The sequence below is a fragment of the Sardina pilchardus genome, chromosome 9 (assembly GCF_963854185.1).
Source record: "Sardina pilchardus chromosome 9, fSarPil1.1, whole genome shotgun sequence".
NCBI classification, from domain to species: Eukaryota; Metazoa; Chordata; class Actinopteri; order Clupeiformes; family Clupeidae; genus Sardina; species Sardina pilchardus.
In genome coordinates, this window is record NC_085002.1 from 28977952 (window position 1) to 28996853 (window position 18902).

The following is an 18902-nucleotide window of genomic DNA, read 5'->3' on the forward strand; positions in this document are numbered from 1 at the left end:
GGGCCGCAACAGATAAAAGAAGTTCGTCAGACCCACTGCGATGAAATGAATTTGTGCTAAATAATGCACGGCTATGGGATCGGCTAGGGGGATACAAATGCTACGTGACTAATACATTAGAAAGCTCTCACAAAAGCAGAGAAGAGAGCAGAGAAAGTTTGAAGTTGCACTGACAGGCAATGATGTTGATGTAGCGGTTCTTGTGCTTATTGTCCAGGTGATTGGAATGCTCGGCCACCAGCTTCATGTCTGCTGCGCAATGTTGAACCTCCTGGCATGGGGGGGATAGACAAAAGAGAGAGAGAGAGAGAGAGAGAGAGAGAGAGAGAGAGAGAGAGAGAGAGAGAGAGAGAGAGAGAGAAAGAGACAGAGAGAGAGAGAGACAGACAGAGTGAAAGGAGCACGAGAGACTCTGATTAATAATTAACAGCTGATCAAAAGGATTGGCCCAGAAAGGGTGCATATGCCCTAGCTGACGACACATTGAGTAAGCACTTTAAGGCCTAGAAACATGGAGGCACACAGTCTGGCTGTACACGAGCGTCCCTCTAAACATATCTGGCTGAGAGGGTTGGGGATGTGTGTGTGTGTGTGTGTGTGTGTGTGTGTGTGTGTGCGTGTGTGTGTGTGAGGGGGGTGAACTCTGGGCCACAGCCTGGCTAGTTCCATTGTTCTTCCACCCAACCCAACCAGTGAGAAGCAGCGCTTTAATGAGACTCAAGCCCTTAATTACCCCTACCTTCTGCCATCTGCGCCCCATCCCATCACAAATACCCGCACACACACATCCATCACATTCTCATGCACACACACACACACACACACACACTCACATGCACACACGCACACACACACACTCACATGCACACACACACATGCACACACACTCACATGCACACACGCACACACACACACACACACACACACCCACACACACACACACACATACACACACACACACACACACACACACACACACACACACACACACACACACACACACACACACCGTTCCACACATTCTCCTCTACCAATTTCGGAGTCAATTGTCTGTAAACATGTTTCCAATTCACCAGCCACCAAAGAGTTTGTATTCCGCTCACCTCGAACTCCTCGCCGAAGCCCCGCTGGTTGTTGGAGTAAAGCTCCATGACATGTTTGAGGAACTGGCTGACAGAGATAGCCTCCTGGTCATCTGTAATAAAGACATGACATGTGTTTTTGTGTTTACAAAAACTGGAGACATTGATTTTGATAGAATGCATCCTTGAGGCTCTCGATCATGATGAGGTTATAAGGCCTGCACATCAAAAAATCACCCGGCTGCTTCGTGGACGCTGGATCCATACAAATTCGGCTCGGAACATTTCCACTCTTTTTTCTCCACCCCTTGGCCACACACACAGATTTGGCAGACGGAGCCGAGCCGGAGATGTGAGCGGGGAGGCTTTAAAGGAAGACGTCAGTGACACAGATCGTGTGGGCTGGCGGGGTAATTTGGGGCTTTTATGCAGGGGTAGCATCTGTGGGACACACACCCCCCGTCAGCTAGGTAGCGACAGCATCAATCAGGGAGGAGGTGCAGTGGCGGAGGCACGTCCAGGGTGAGGGGGCTCGGCGCGCGCCGGACTCCTCCACCTCATTAAGGATGCTGCACACCCACAGCTGGGGCCAGGGGCAGTCAGACTGAACAAACACACACCGTCTGCACAGGGCACAGGCGTGTGTGTGTGTGTGTGTGTGTGTGTGTCTGTCTGTGTGTGTCTCTGTGTGTGTGTGTGTGTGTGTGTGTTTCTGTGTGTGTATGTGTGTGTGTGTGTGTGTTTCTGTGTGTGTATGTGTGTGTGTGTGTATGTGTGTGTCTATGCGTCTGTGTTCGCAGGTGTGTGAGAGAGGGTGTGTGTGTGTGTGTGTGGGTTTATTTGATCCAACGCTCATCCAATCCTCCCCTTCGTTTCCTTTGCATTCCCAATCAGTCGGTTTCAGAAGGGCTCCTGCATCCCTCCATCCAGCAGGCGTTAGCCAGCACACGGGCTCTGGCTCCTGATATAATATAAGGGCTGCAGAGTACAATGGGCCATAACGCCGAGACAGAAGGCTTCATAAATCTTTACGAGTCTTATCAGAGGTGCGATTTCAAAGCTAAGGCTTAACTGCGTGCGACTGCAGCACGGCCCCTCCATCAGCGGCCCCTCAGCTCCCCTAATAACCTGTCTTCTGGAGGTGCGCTTCTAGCCAATCTCACATCGCCTGTTTTTTTTCCAAGTTGTTACGCCTCTAATTTTCACATGGAGCATCGAGTAATTTCACATTTGCGGAGGCATTAAACTCTCACCGGGCGTGGCGCTGAGTGGTAAACTTTAATGGCGGCGTTTACCCCCGGGGCACAGTAATATATAGAGTTGTCACTCAGAGCAGCGGAGGCTTGTGTCAGGAGTGGCACACAACAATAAAGAGGGGGGATGGATGTGGAGCCAATACTGATGGCAGCTGTGGGAGTTGGCTGGGCCATCAGGAATGAATGAAAAAGCTCACAGAACGTCCCCCTCCATTTTGAACCAAAGGCCCCCTCGGCTCCCCCCCCCCACTCCCCCGGAGAGAGAGTGGTGTATGTAATCAGCGCAGCGCCCCACAGAGCCCCAACACAAACACACTAAACCCAAGAGCAAATCACAACAGTGAAATGTGGAGACGCTTCAGGATGCTGCACGCTACCGCTAATCGCGCTCGTGCAAACACACCTAAGGCTAATTTAATCAGTTCATCACACACACAAACACACACACACACACACACACACACACACACACACACACACACACACACACATACACACACACACTCACACACACACACACACACAAGTTGTGTGACTTATGCTGCTGTTTGTGAGGAGGTTGGGTCTGGATATATCCATGACAAAGACAACAAATAAATATTACCTGTTCAAATGTGATACATCTAAAGTCAGAAGAGTTATTATTTACTGGGCTTCTCAGGGTCCTGCTGCTCGTCGTAAATGCTAAATGTTTGTACAGGACATGTGATTCAAGGGCTAAAGAGGTGGCCTGAGGAGTGGGCGGACTGGACTCACCTTGGACAGAGAGGACGGGGAAGCTGTCGCTGGAGACGAGGCGGGGGGAGCCGCTGTCCTCCACGAAGAAATGCGCGCTCTGGAAGAACCTCCTGGGCACAGGCGAGACAAAGGAGAGAGAAGCCGCGCGTTAGTCCCAGGGCTCAGGGCTGCCTCGCGGGCGCCGTGTCCTTAATCGCCCTCTCGGCTGAACATTTGCATAGCGCCAGCGGAGCAGCGCTCAAGAGCCCATCCACACACACGTGCATGTTTAGTCTCTAACTCTCTCACTGTCAAGCGCCACAGCCAGAGAGCAATAAAATGGCTCCTCGCCAGTCTCCACCTTAAAAAGAAGGTTAAGAGGAAAGTACAAACAATGGATGCCAACATACTGACACAGCTGGCACTAATACATAGTGCCTCAGAGCATTGTTCCCTCTAAAACCATTAAGTCTGAGCGATCTCTTTTCATGGCCAAATTAACTCGTCATATTTGAGCATTCATCTTACTGTCAAAGAGTTCTATTCTCTTTAATACCATTAAGTCTCAGTCTCAGACTTCTCTCTTTATGGCCAGATGAGCATTCATCTCATTGTCAAAGAGCAAAAACATCCCTTCCATTTTACGGTGCTCAGAACAAACCTCTAAAACAGATCAATACACAGCCCAGACATTCAATTTAATGAATAATGAAGACGTCAAGCAATCACGCAGGAACTTTTAAAAACTGAGCTAAAAACATTACAAACAGTTAGGAAAAGTACACTTAAAGTGATACAAAAAAAGCCAAGCATCTTCACCCGCGCAGCTACCAGATGAGCAAAGTTGCATCCCAACAGTACAGTAACTCCTACACCGCCACAGGCCGTCAGAGGTTGCGTATACACATCTGTTCGTCCTGCATGCCTCCACAAGCCACACGGACGAACCCACACACACATCCCCGCCTGCACCTCCTACTCCTGGGCAAACAGGGCTAATTAAAGCACCCGTGCGCCTCTCCACCCCTCTCTCCTTCCTTCCTCTCCTGTCTTCCTCCCTTCCTTCTTTCCCTTCCTTTCTTCTTTCAATCTTTCCTTCCTTCCATCCGCCCGCTCACCTTCCATCCCTACCTGGACTTCCAGCAGAGCAGAGAGCAGATGCCTGTCATGGCTGTTGGAGAGCTGAGGCTCGCCGAGAGGGAGACACACAGAGAGACAGAGAGAGGGGGAGAGAGAGAGGGAGGGAGAGAGGGAGAGAGAGAAAGGGCCGGTGATAGCCTGCAGAGCCCAGCTTCAGAGTGAGGAGACGACTGATGGGGAGGAGGAGGAGGAAGGACAGAGTGTGTGTGTGTGTGTGTGTGTGTGTGTGTGTGTCTGTGGGGGGGGACCTCCCCTGGATCCCATCACATCCCTGCTTTCTGCTGCCCTCGACCCCCCCCTGTGATGCGAGGCTGACGGGGAGAGGGTGGGGGTTGGGACAGGGGATAGGTGGGTGGAGGCTGGGCTGATAATCTAGCAGTGCCCGCCCCCTCCTGTCTCCAGCAGAGTTGAGAGAGGGGAGGGTGTCCCCCCCTCCCCATTCACACAGCAGGCCCACCGAGGGCGGAGCATCCATGTTGGGGACAACTTTTGACTTGGATGCAGCTTCTCATCTATTTCTGTCATCACTCTCCCTCTCTCTCTCTCTCTCTCTCTGTGTCTCTTTCACTCTATCTTTGTGGAAATGAATTTAGTCCTCAGCAATGAAGTCATGAAGTCTGTGTGTGTGTGTGTGTGTGTGTGTGTGTGTGCGTGTGTGTGTGTGTGTGTGTGTATGTACGCGTGGAAATGAGGCAGGCATACTGCTGATCCTTAATTGGCATCTGGGAGTTTGCCCAAACTCCACAAGCCTTCAAGCTATCCAGATGGAACCCTGCCTTCTTACAGCCTTATTAAACTCCAACTCCATCAAAAGCTCTCACAGCCAGCAACATCAAATGTAGGTTACACCGTGCGGAGCCGTCTACCATTTGCCACGCTCCAATCTAACAGTGGCTATTAATAAACACAGAGGAGTCTTCTAGCTCCTCAACGCTGAGGAGGTGCTAGCAGAGAGAAAGAAGCATACTGACTATTTCTCCCTCCCCCAATTTCTCCTGTCACCACTGAGATTGACCACATGTAATGACAACTAATTGACAACAAATCGACAACAAATGTAACACGTAATTCAGACTTTTTCTACAAACAGTCTGCACTCAAATATCAGACACAAGCAAATAAAGCATGGCCTAGTGCTCTCTATGAACAGACATCCAGCCAGGCAAACGCATGTAAATGTTCTGGGTCTCAGACAACTGCCACGGCTTAGCTATCTAGTCACATGCAAATGTAGCTTCATTTGCTCCACAGCCTTCATTATTTGATGAGTCACACACCCCGTTGTAAGCTTAGCCACTGGTTCATTTCCCCCGACGTCTCTTCATTCACGTCTGCTCTGTGCGCTCTCTAGAGAGAGAGAGAGAGAGAGAGAGAGAGAGGGAACTGAACTCCACACAAATGGACGTGAGTGAGTGAGTCACATAGCGCTGGGCGGAGAATAAATCACGCCGCCGCGTCCAAATGAAGTCTCAGCAGCAGCGCCGCCGTCTCCCCATTCATCTGCGCGGTCCTCCATTAGCGGGACGTTTCATTAGCCGGCGTGGACGTAGCGCCGCGCACATCAAGGGGCCGCTCAGCGAGGCCGCCGCCGGCCCAGATGAAAAGGCCGGAGGTGGATGAGACGCGGCCAGTGTGTAAGCGAGCAGCGCCTCTGACCCGGGGGGGACACTGGCTCCGAGCGTGCGTTAGCGGCGGTGTGTTTGTGTTTGTGTTTGTGTGTGTGTGTGTGTGTGTGCATTCTGCATCTCTGGCTCTAATGGCCTGGGCTAATTGCGGCGGCTGCCACTGCCACTCTGTGGAGGGCACCAGCTGTGCCCGCTCCGCCGCTCCGTTTGGGTCTCAGTCAGTGTGCTGCTCTCTTTCCAGCCTGGCACACCTCCTTCTGCACTCACTTCTCTTTTTCATGCTTCTACACCTTCCTTCTTTTCTTTCGCTCTTTCTTTCCTGTCTTTTCATTTGAGTTCTTTACCTTCCTTCATTTCTTCCATCCATCCTCTCTTCCTTCCTCGCGTTCTCTCTGACTCCCCTCCATTCTCTCTATCCCTTCTTTCTTCCACTCTGCTGGCACTCACTCCATCCCTCTCTCTACCTCTCTGGACCTCACATGGCTGCCCCCCAGAGTCCCCCCTCCCCTCTCAGAGGCAGTCATGGAGGACACTCTGTGTGTGTGTGTGTGTGTGTGTGTGTGTGTGTGTGTGTGTGTGTGAGGGATTTTTTTTGCAAAAACTGAGCTGCACACCTTGCATGTTCAACGTGCTGTGAGATCACGAGGCCAGTGCAGGAACGGGACAGGAGTGGACTAGGGAGGCCATGGGAGAGGAGGAGAGGAGGAGAGAGAAGAGAAGAGAAGAGAAGAGAAGAGAAGAGAAGAGAGAAGAGGAGAGAAGAGAAGAGAAGAGAAGAGAAGAGAAGAGAAGAGAGAAGAGAAGAGGAGAGAAGAGAAGAGAAGAGAGGAGAAGAGAGGAGAGGAGAGGAGCAGATGGTGCAGGCTCTCCTCCAGGGCTCTGTGTGGAGGGTGTGTGAGGAGGGTGAGGAGGGTGAGGAGGGTGAGGAGTGTGAGGAGGGTGTGGAGGGTTGGGGTGGATATGTGGAACTAGAGGAGGCTGAAGGTGCAGCAGCTGCACTGGTGTGTGGGGCTCTGTGTTAGAGGTCAAACTCATGATTGATGGGACACTTTCCATTTAAAAGGAAATAAAACTCTCCATGAAAAACTCAATAATGTCACTTTCATCTAGTGCCCAATTCCATAGATAGCAATTTCATAGTTAGAACAGTGGCACTGTACTTTTGTATAAGTAATGACAGCAGCAATTACAGAGACTTAGAAGGAGCTATGGAGGACTTTGCACAATTACTCTAAAAATATACATTATTCATACATTACAGGCACATACAGGAGAGTTCCTATAGACTATGTAGTCTCTCATCTGTAAATTACTAGGACTAATGCTCCCTGAAAAGAGAAGAGAAGTGATGAGAGGAGAGGAGAGGAGAAGAGAAGCGAGGAGAGAAGAGAGGAGAAGGGAAGGGAAGAGAAGAGAAGAGAAAGGAAGAGAAGAGAAGAGAAGAGAGGAGAAGAGAAGAGAAGGGAAGAGAAGAGAAGAAAAGAGAAGCGAGGAGAGAGGAGGAGGAGAGGAGAAGAGAAGGGAAGGGAAGAGAAGAGAAGAGAAGAGAAGAAAAGAGAAGGGAAGCAAGGAGAGAAGAGTAGAAGGGAAGGGAAGGGAAGAAAAGAGAGGAGAAGAGAAGAGAAGAGAGGAGGAAGAGAAGAGGAGGAGAGAAGAGGAGAAGAGAGGAGAAGGAAAGGGAAGAGAAGAGAAGAGAGGAGAAGAAAAGAGCACTCACCTCCAATGCACCAGCACCATCATGAGCAGGACGAGGCAGAAGAGTGTGAGCACGGACACCACCATCAGGGGCATGAGCCACTCCACCATGCCCGACATGGACACTGGGCTACGGGTCATGTTCAGGAGCCTGCTCCCGTCTGGAGGGGTGGCAGCACAAGGGGGCAAGCACGGATCAGAGACAAGCCGTCATATATGACAGAGCACTGGCATCAAGAGCAAAAGAGACGAGAGAAGGGACAGCCAACAGCTCAGACACACGCGGCAGCTTTCTCCAGAGGTGAGCTAACAACGAGCGGGGAGATGGGGAGGCGATAACGTCCCCCTTATGAGCCTCTACACGCGGCACCCCAGCAGATGCTGCCACCTCATTACAACAAATAAAGTTGGCAGCGAGTGTGTGTGTGTGTGTGTGTGTGTGTGTGTGTGTGTGTGTGTGTGTGCTTGTGAGGAAGCTTGCGCACTATTTCCAAGATAAATCATTGTGTTCATTAAACAGAAAGGGCAAACTGTAATGAAGGAGCCTCGTTAACACCTCTAATTGCCACTCCGGTACTCCCTGAGACTAAATGGTGTCTGTACGGCATATGTTAGCCATGTAGACACCAGCGCGGGGAGAGAGGGAAGAGGAGAGGAGAGGGAGAGGGGGATGAGAGGAAGGAAAAGGGGATGGGAGGAGAGGAGAGCGGAGGAGCTCCGTAAAGGTGGCGGTCTTACCGGGGTGGATGGAGAAGGGCCAGTGGTTGTGGTCGGAGCTGAGCAGTGGCGGGGGCGTGGGCGTGGGCGTGGGGCTGGCGGGCAGCTGCATGTCGGCCGTGCTGTTCTCCTCCTCCCACATGGCGAGTGTGCCGCGCTCCAGCGGCGAGCGCGGGGTCATCTGCTCCAGCTGGTCTTCCGGGTCACTAGGGGGCGCCGGCGTCCCGGGGCCGCCATCGTCTCGCTCGCGCGCTGCGGAGGAGGAGGAGGTGGGGCGTGGCGAGGCGGTCTCTCTCCCCGCGCCGTCTCCCCGCTCCGCGTCCGTCTTGTTCTTCTCTTTCCGCTCCTCCTCGTCGCCCTTCTCCTCGTCTCCTTCATCCCGGTCCTCCTCCTCATCGTCGTCTGCGTCCTTCTCCTGCCCGTCTCGGACGGGCACCTCGTTGCCCTCGGCCGGGATGGCGTTGTCGGAGCCGGGCGCCGCTGCCGTCTCGGAAGATGGCGCGGGCGCCTGGCGTGTCGGGTTGGGGCTCGGCGGCGGGGCCTGGGTGGACCACAGTGACCCGGGGAGGGAGGAGATGACCCCTCCGCTGAAGCCCAGGCCGGCCAGCAGCGTGCTGGTCACCACCGACGCCACCGTGGCCTGGCCGCCGCTGGACGGGGGGCCGATGCCCGTGGCCATGGAGACGAAGGAGAAGGGGAGGCCGGAGGAGGTCCACGTGGAGGAGCCCGAGCTGATGGGGGCCATGTCTGCTGAGGAGGCTGGAGACACCGTAGGCTGGGGGGAGAGAGAGAGAGGGATACAGGAGGGAGAGAGAGGGAGAGAGAGGGGGTAAGGAGGGTGGGTGTGTGTGTGAGAGAGAGAGAGATACAGGAGGGGAGAGAGGGAGAGAGAGAGAGAGCAGAGGGAAGACAGAGAGGGAGGGAGACAGAAGGGAGGATGAAGATCGGAAGGGAGAGAGAAAGAGAGAGAGGGGGACAGAAGGAGCAAGGGAGGGATGAGAGGAGGGCTGAGAAGCTCATGGTGACGTGCAAAATCATGGTGACGGGACTAAGTGAGGGAATTAGGAGACGTGTTCATACATACCATTCCTGTTCTCACTATTCTGGAGCCCTCGAATAGCCTGGTGGTATTAGCTACGACAAAACACAAAACAACCAGATTTGAACATAAAGACACGACCAATCCAACATCAGTAGGCAATTGTCACTAGGTTGCCACTAGGCAGGTTTTTAAGAAACACCGCACAATGATGCAGAAACCAAATTTCCCTCCCAGGATCAAGAGCATATATACAGTACTTATACAATGTACTGTGCCTATATGGACACATACAGGATATGAGGGAAACCTCTGGACAAACAGTATGTTGTATCATACCATTTGCTATATGGAAATACTGTTCTGTACTGGGTAAGTTGGCTACCTCTGAAGAGTAACGATTGGCTGAAGTCACTGCGGAGATCCTTCTGACACACAGCTTGCACTCGGAACAGATAGAGGATGTCTGATGAGACGTGTGTAATGACTGCCCTCTGCAGGAAGCCACACACACACACACACACACACACACACACACACACACACACACACACACACACACGCCACAGAGGGAGAGACAGAGAGGTGATATTCATACTCTGCAAATAAAAGCGTAGAGTAGCAGTTTCAAATATTTCCTGGAAGAATGTAAACAAAAAGCTGATTCAGCACAAACACAAGCCCCAAAATAGCGGCCCTAACAGGGATGCCTTCTGAATGGGGTGAGTGAGAGACTCACAAAACCATCATAATAAAAACACACACCTACTCAAAGCCATCAGTGTAGGCAGGCATCTCCATGTCCCCACACACTCACTGCAGATGCAGCGTAAAATAGATCCGTGAAAAATGAAAAAGAACCTGCAAGTACCCGCAAGAACCAATGCTGGTCTGATGAATGCCAACATTAGTCAAAAAGTTGTGCAATAAATTCACTTCGGAAGCAGCAGCAACAGTGTGCGGGTGCTTTTCCATTTCTCTCCAGACTCACTGTGTCATGGTCTCCAGTCTTGGTGAAGGTCTTCTCGTAGGCCACGTCGTCCTTGACCCAGCTGTAGGACACCATGAAGCTGATGATGGGCGGGTGGAACACGCTGGAGGGCCAGTCCCAGTGCACCTCCAGGGCACTCTGGTTACGCGAGTACACCCTCATGTTGACCGGCGTGCTGCTGCACACTGGAGGAGACGAGAGGGAAGGAGAGAGAGAGAGAGATGGGGGGAGAGAGAGAGAGGGAGAGAGAGATGGAGCGAGAGAGATGGGGAGAGAGATGGAGAGAGAGAGATGGGGGAGAGAGAGAGAGAGGGAGAGAGAGATGGAGCGAGAGAGATGGGGAGAGAGAGAGAGACGGGGAGAGAGATGGAGAGAGAGAGATGGGGGAGAGAGAGAGAGAGAGGGAGCGAGGGAGAGAGAGAGAGAGGGGGAGATAGATAGATGGAGAGAGAGATGGGGAGAGAGAGAGAGAGACGGGGAGAGAGAGAGAGAGGGGGAGCGAGGGAGAGAGAGGGAGAACACAACAGTAATGTATGAGTCATATGCCAGTGTGACAAAAGAGCCATGGAGAAGGATGGAGTGAGATCCTGCACTCATCCGATTAGCGGTCGTCTGGTTGGAGATAAATGAGGAGAATTAGCGTGGCTTGTTTCGCTCGCCGGCCCGCCTGTTCGCCCGCCCGCTCGCTCGCTCGCTCGCAGGGAGCTGTGCCAGAAGTATGAGGCACACAGGTCTCTGCGTCGCCCTGAGCGAAAGCTAAATCTTTTATTGAGGTCTGACTCACTAAAATGTTTTTCAGAGCAGCGCGCTTCAAAAGTGGGAAAATAATGCATGAGTTCATATAAAAGTGCCTCAAGGCCGTCGTCCTCTCTGCTGTGTGCATCTGAGCTACGGAGACCACAGCAGGGGCGGGGGGGGGGGGGGTTGGGGTGGTGGTGCAAGGCTCTGTTGCACCCTCTGGCCTCTAGGTGGCAGTGCAGACCTGAGGCCTGCTGAGTTTCTTCTCCAGGTAGCTCTAGAGCAACACTGGCCATGGCAGGCAGGACATTACAAAAGCATCCCCCCCTCCTTCCTCCAACGTCACACTCCATATCTACATCATGACGTCCTCTCTCAGCACCACTATCACCATCGGCAACAGCATCTTTCCACAGGACACAAATGGGATGGAAATGAGAGCACCAGCCAGATAGAAAAGGTCTGTAAGACGTACTGTATATAGGAATCACATGGACACATACATGTTGTACCTACATGATATATCTGTGGTTAAGAGAGTGCCAACATATTTCATACTAAAATAGCATACTGCCCCTCAACTTGCAGGCAGGTGATACATGACAATAAAGCTGAATTCAATCTAACACATATATTTTTATTTGAGTAGGAAAAGGGGCATATTTATTTATATTAAAACAATGTTATCATATACTATACAAAAAAGATGACAAACAATCCAGGTCTGACATGAACTTTACAGACTTTTCTAATGGGTAGTATAGAAGTAATAGTGTTAGAGCAACGTAATGAGAACTAAGCTGGCAGCAGTCCTAAAGGTACTGATATAGTGACGGATGGAGCAGTGACTGAAAGCACCGCTTGCAGTTGAGTTTACTCACAGCACTGGACACATAACCAGACGGTCAATGCTTCCACTGAACACAGAAGTACACAAGGTTATCCTGGGGCCAGCTAACTGTATATTGCACAAATCTGAATGGATCTTCAGTGACCTTTCATGTAGCACATATAGAAATAATATGAATGGGCTTTGTGTGTGTGTGTGTGTGTGTGTGTGTGTGTGTGCATGTACTGTATGTGTATGTGTGTGTGTGTGTGTGTGTATCGTACTGTAGGTGCGTGCATGTGTCTCTGTCTCTGTGTATGTGTGTATGTGTGTGTGTGTGCGTACGTACGTACGTGCTTGCTTGCATGTGTGTTTGTATGCGTGTGTGTGTGTGTGTGTGTGCATGCATGTGTATGTGAGTGTGTGTGTATGTATGTGCATGTGTCTCTGTCTCTGTATATGTGTGTGTGTGTGTGTGTGTGTGTGTGTGTGTGTGTGTGTGTATGTGTGTGTGTGTGTGTGTGTGTGTGGGTAAATAGGGGAGTGAAGGAGGTGTAATGGGGAAGGTGGTACGGGGGTGATTAGGCCAAAAGCACCTGCAGACAGGCGCGCACAGCAGGGCAGGTGCTGTTAGCAGGAATGATCAGTGACGCTGTGATCACCAACAAGTTCATCAGCCCCTTCATAATTATCCTGATTAGTCCACTGATAACAATGAAGCCTGTGATAACCATCAGCCTCTGCACTAAAGAGCTCCGTTTTGCTGTTGTGCTGTTTTTTCTCCTCTGAGGAGGATGAAAAAGAAAGAGAGAAAGACAGAGAGAGAGAGAGAAAGAGACAGAGGGAAAGAGAGAGAAAGAGAGAGAGAGAAAAAAAGACAGAGAGAAAGAGAGAGAGAGGCAGAGGGGAGCTTGGAGAGAGGAAGGAGAGCTTTGCTGAAAACAAGGCTCTGTCAACTTGCAAAAGCCACAATGGCAATTTGGTATCTCAGCTTCCATTCGTATGGGTTTTATTTTTAGTGTGAATATTAATGCTGATTACCCGGCCTCTTGGGTGCCATTACAGCACTTCCCACTTCATCATAACCACTGACAATCAATTCTTTCTGCTCAGGGTGGGACCAAAAGCCCAACATTTAAAGGAGCAAGCTACAGAAGGCTCCAGCATCTCCCCCATTCATCACACAGATACAGCTTGGACGCCCCAAAAAAACAAGAATGTTTTGTTCTTTATCAAATAACTCTGACAATGGGCAGCAGTAGGAGGACATTGCGGTAAAGGAGAAGTGGGATGCCATCAAAGGATGTGAAAAGAGAGGAGTGCTATCTAGTGTACAATCTTGTGTCTTAACTTGGAGAGGCTAGGGCAGATTAACTAAACACGTTTTCCAATCTCGTAGATCTATATAGAGATTTGTCACGGGTGATATGTATCCCCGTGATCCAGCGCTGAACTGGATTTCGGTGGTTTTGTCACTGCTGTACGTGATGCTGGGGCTCTCTGCAAGTGCACTGGTCAGGGCAGGCCAAGGCTGCAGGTTCTGGACATACAGGCTATCTCTCACGGCCTTCAGCGTGGGCACAGCACATCCATTTGCACACAGCAGAAGTAAAGGAGCGAGAGTGAGAGAGCGAGAGAGAGAGAGAGAGAGCGAGAGAGAGAGAGAGGGGGGGGGGGGGGGAGTGTAGAACAGTCAGCTCATCCTCCGGAGGAAACCTTACCAGAACATTACGTTCCGCTCATTTTTATCTAAAACCTCCTGTTCAACGTAGGAAGTCTTGGGAAGGTAGAGACATATGGAGCTTTTCAATCCATCACAACACGGAGTGCAGCCTCCACATTCTGAGTCTCCTAACATCCATCGCCGTCGCCTCAGGTCCAGCTGTCTCCTTAATCTGGAGCACGACCACCTAGCTCAATAGCTTATCTTATTCCAAGGCTCAGTCAGTGCAGCTCCCCACACAGGTTATTTGGACTGACCCACTTTTCATGCCCTCCCCTTCACATGGAGGATGGACAAAAGCAACCATTTTTTTTTTAGTTATTTCTGTAAATTCAAGATAATACTAAAAACTACAATCATAACTTTCCCAAGGAAAAAGGTCAGGAGTGCAAGATCATTCCTGTATGCTTGCATTGTGTGTGTGTGTTTGTTAGCACCACCAACCCCCATCTTACCCTTGGAGGACTCCGTGCCTGTGGGCCCACTGTAGCTGTCCATCAGGGGATCTACTGCCCAGGCGTCCTTCACCGCCGACTTGAAGACCTGCCTGCTGTCCAGGGCCTGCGTGGGCCGGTGGTTGTTGCGGAGATACTCCACCGACTTCACGTGGTCCTGCTGCTCCGTGGTGAAGATGGAGTAGAAGGCCTCCAGCTAAGTGGGCATAAGAGAGAGACGATGAGAGAGGGAGAGGGGGGAAAAAAGGAAAACACCGAGTGCCTCACCGAACGAGCCGGGGCTTTGAAAAGCCGGGGTCACAGAGGGCAAGTCTGAATGTCTGAAAGGGAACTGTTGTGTGTCAAATCAAGTTCTTTTTAATTAGATAGCACCAGAGTGCACCCAAGGGCAGACAACACAGCGCTGTGATGAGAAAGGGCACCCGGGCAGAGAGGAGAGTCGCCACGCCAGCAGTCAGAGAGGTGAGGGAATGGAAATGGAACAGCCGGTGAAATTCTTGTAAAATGTAGAAAAATACATTTTACACGTTAGACATGTTCACGTATTCTGTCGGAGTAAGTATGGCCATGAAATAAAAAAAAATAAGCTCTACAATAAAGTCGAAGATGTATATCAAGAATCCTATCCTGCAGCATAAATCCACATGCTTTGGTTCAGCTCCAACTGGACTGCGCCAAGCAGTCAAACAGAGGAAAACATCTTGTTTATGAGGGAAAGTGTGCTTGCAGAACCATGTACAGACTTCCATGAGAGGGGAAGGCTATGAAGAGGAGTTATGTGAAAAGAGTTGGTTTGTTGCGTGGGACGCAATGATCATGGTGTCCTTTTATGATTTTGTCCTTTTATGATTCTCACAACAAGAGACGGAAGAGTTTCTTTTTTCAGCCGATTGGAAAAGTCCTATAGAGTGGTGATCACGGTCTTGACTCGCTATGCTGCTGACTAAGGTCTATCCATACACAATCACTCGAGGTGTCCTGTGCGTGGTAGAGATTGGTCAACGGTGACAACACAATGGCGTTTGGCATGCCAAAACAAAGGGGACTCGGATTATTCTCCCCACTGAGAAGAAGCTGTCTGGAGCTGGGTGAGGTCTGATCTATTTGAGCTTCAGCAAAGCGGCATAGAAGACAATAAAATGGCACTGCCAGCATGCGGTGAAGAAGACCACCTGGTGTGCAGTGCACAGTGTGCAGTACGGCTTTCTTAATAATCATCATCGCCATGATCAATCACTTGGGTGCAACTCTGTATCAATGAAAACAGATCAATCTTGTTTCATCCAATCCAGCCTACACACTGAGAGCTCTTTTTAGGCGTCTTCCAAGACACGGCGGAAATTTGGCTTGTGCATAGAGAGGATCTGAATTCTCAGCTACTATAATTCCACTGCTTTGACAGGAGTCTGAGGAGTCTGTGAACACAACTGCAGAGGAGGCAATCATTGCCATTTATTTTGTCATGTTACATTGTCTCAGCAGACAAGCCGGGCTCGTTCATTGAAAGAACATGGCCGAACGATATCTAAGGTTATGATGCACTGACATGAACACTAATAGACGTTAGCTATTAGACATTGCTATTCAAATGTAAATACGCCAGCCCATAAAGCAACTGAAGTGCATTTTAGATCGACGGACGACAGCTTCTCTCATCATGCTGATTACATTACAATCCCTGGCATTTCGTAAAACTGCTAAATTAAGCATGACCACATTTACTGAAGAAGACAGTTCAATCTGCTCAGTGCCACACACTGCTTAGAGAGCTAACATTTTGGTCTGCAAATACCACAGTCTGATTGGACTTCTCAAATTGGCTAATTTGCTGTAAAACATCGCTGAGTGGCAGTAATAAGGCCCAATCTAGTTAACCAAGTGCCCAGGAAAAGCACTTCCCCGTTGCCTCTGCTTTCAGATCCATGCCCCATGTGTGCCACGGCATGCCTACCGAAGTCCGACTTTGCCACAAGTAATGGGTCACACCTGAAGATGAATCGCGCTGCCGTGTTTGGGACGTGGCGAGGGGGAAAGCCTATTCACACAGGCGTGTCTCCAGAGGTCCATAAGACCACCTGCAAGCAGCCTAACGCTATATATGCACTCCCGGATAAAAGCCCATTTGTAGGCCTGAGAGTTAAACAGTGGGGCGACATCATACTCGGAGTACTCGGCGCTAACCTTGGCTGCCCAGACAAGATTAATGGCTGTGGCGGGGTGCGGACGCAGGAGCGTACCTGGAGGCTGGGGGGGGGGGGGGAGGCGGCTGCTCACCTGCTGGTGTGACAGGAACACGGGCCGGCTGAAGACGATCCACTCCACGACCCGGCTGCAGGGCGGCGTGGTGAGGGAGCCCGTGTAGCGGTAGTAGCTGCCCAGCGACGACGGCAGCAGGTCCCGCAGCGTAAACGGCCTGAGGAAGGTCTCCTTCTCTGGGGGAGGGGAGGGGGAGCGGAAAGCACAGGTCACTGGGGAATAGACAGACCGGATCCTTTCCTGGCTAGCGCTAGCGGCGCTGGAGGATGCAGTCTGATCCCCCCACGGCTATCTAAATCTTTTATTCCTGGCGGCCGCGTGGCGAGATTATCCAGTCTAAAGCGTTTATCTCTAATGTGTAGTAAGCCCCGCGGCACCTTATGGGCAGAATGCAGCGTCTCAGGGACAGCCACGCCACTGGCACAGCACCTCCACTCTTATTTGCTATCTGTAATCTTCTTGCAGTCCTGTAAATATTGTTTCCACAAGGGCCAAAGCGGAGCAGCCCTATCTGAGTAACTAGGCTTGGGTTGATCTGGTTTTACTGGCACCCTGTGAGTCCCAAAGAGCGTTGTTTTATGGCCACTCACCGTGATGGACCACTCGCTTGAGGCCTGAGATGATGGGCTCCACTGCCACATTGTCCTTCTTCCCCACCTATGGACAGGCCACACATGGACAACCGTTAGCATTTCATCCTGGGCTCACAACAGCCACTCTATATATTAGACTAGTCACTATAGTGCAGTAGGCTACATAGCGCATAGATGACCACAGAACACAGGGTGAGAGTTGGTACATCTATTGTCAATGAAGACCAGATGCAACTTCCGGAGGAAACATAACCTTTTGGGAAAGAATAACATACATTAAAAATATTGTCATTTCATTACAAAAGGCCAAATGCTATGTGATCCCATGGTTCTTCGATAATGACAGCCATCTCCACAGCACATGGTTAATGTATGCTTTAATTCACTGACTGGGAAGGCAGGCCACACCATCACCTGCCAAACACAACACACAGGCAAACACACAGACATGACACCTCTACTGTAAGTGATATTGTGAAGAAGAGAAATGGGGAAAAATGGATCCTGTTATTGTGAATGAGAAAAATGTGGGAATTCGTGGGAAAACGATGGTTGTGAATTGTGGAAAAAATCACTCAAAAATCACCCACAGTGTGGCTTGTGTGAAATCCCAAAGTAAAGATCATTACATTACAATATGTTAGTGATGAGACACGGCTCTTCACCGAGTAAAGATTACAGTATTACATTACAATATGTTACTGATCAAACACAGCTGAATGTTTCACATTTCTTCTTGCAGGCTGTTCGAGGGTAAATTATTGAAATTTGCACACAACAAACTTGCGGTTGAATAAAAATGGTTGTGGTGACAATGTAATGTCAGAGCCATACATTTGTGAGGATTTATGGCAATTGGAAAATGAAAACATGGCATCTGTGTAGCCACTGGCATTTCCCCTCATGTGAAGCGCGAGGCAAATTTATTTTTAAGTGTTTCCATTGCAGGTAGGAAAAAATAGCATGGCAAACAGCACCTTTAATGGAGCGATAATGAACCAAGCAGATGCAAGGAGAGGGCAGAGAGCCACGTAGAGTGTCTGATGTTAGTGTACGTTTGGAGAGATTGAACAGCTAATATGTCCCCACTGGGAGCCCATAAGAGAGATAGGGCCTCATCAGTAAGACGCATGGCCAGGGCCTCTATAGAGGGGACAACTGCTACTGCTCCAACAGCAGCTACGCTCGCCTTGCACTCCATGGTGCTAATAGTTATAAGTGATGGCGTTGTCGAGCATGGGAAAGGAGAACGTTTAGAGTTCATGCTATAGATATATTACTTCAATGGCCAAATACAGCCATATATACAACAAAGCACCTGTGCCCCAATTTCATTTAAAAAAGCATTTGGGCTCTCTCTCTCTGTGTGTGTGTGTGTGTGTGTGTGTGTGTGTGTGTGTGTGTGTGTGTGTGTGTGCTAGAGCTGGCTACACTACTACGGAGGCTAACTTGAAGAATCTGATTCATGAAACATACTTTTTTCTTCTGTTAAAAACCTAAATGGGAGGGGGGGGCGCTGTGGCGCAACAGGCTACAGCGCTCGTGCCATGGGGACCCAGGTTCGGGTCCGACCTGCGGTCATTTCCCAATCCCACCCCGTCTCTCTCTCTCCCGCTTGCTTCCGGTCTCTCTCTACTGTCCTATACAAATAAAGGCAAAAAGCCTGAAAAAATGTATACTTAAAAAAAAAAACTAAATAGGTTTCATGGCTCAGATCCATGTCTGTTCAGTGCACTATTGGCATCATGACCAGATTACAGTAATGAAATAGTAACCTGGAATGCTTCTCCATGAACATGAGTGACATGTATGGAAACTCCTTCAGGACTGCTGGAAAGTCATTCCCAGTGCAGTGTCTACCTTAAGTGCCAAGAGTGTGATGCCATCATAGCAAAAGTTGACTGCTTTGGAGAACCTATGATATAATATATGTGAACAGACGTTTGTGTGTGTGTGTGTGTGTGTGTGTGTGTGTGTGTGTGTGTGTGTGAGATAGTGTGTGCTTATGTGTGTGTGTGCACGGTGTTAGCGTGTGTGTGTGTGTGT

The 18902-nt window shown here is 50.2% G+C and overlaps 1 protein-coding gene across 1 annotated transcript in view; it reads right to left on the bottom strand.

Annotated features, from left to right (window-relative positions):
• The window catches only part of ca16b (carbonic anhydrase XVI b), a 69970-nt gene that overhangs the window by 7457 nt on the left and 43611 nt on the right, over positions 1-18902 (bottom strand). The window contains exons 6-16 of the mRNA XM_062544623.1: positions 16854-16920; positions 16282-16439; positions 14008-14203; positions 10263-10447; positions 9657-9765; positions 9317-9366; positions 8254-9007; positions 7538-7676; positions 3095-3186; positions 1104-1195; positions 175-271 (exon numbers count right to left, since the gene is read on the bottom strand). Of these exons, the coding sequence (XP_062400607.1) occupies positions 175-271; positions 1104-1195; positions 3095-3186; positions 7538-7676; positions 8254-9007; positions 9317-9366; positions 9657-9765; positions 10263-10447; positions 14008-14203; positions 16282-16439; positions 16854-16920 (1939 nt within the window). The remainder of the gene's footprint in view (positions 1-174; positions 272-1103; positions 1196-3094; positions 3187-7537; positions 7677-8253; positions 9008-9316; positions 9367-9656; positions 9766-10262; positions 10448-14007; positions 14204-16281; positions 16440-16853; positions 16921-18902) is intronic.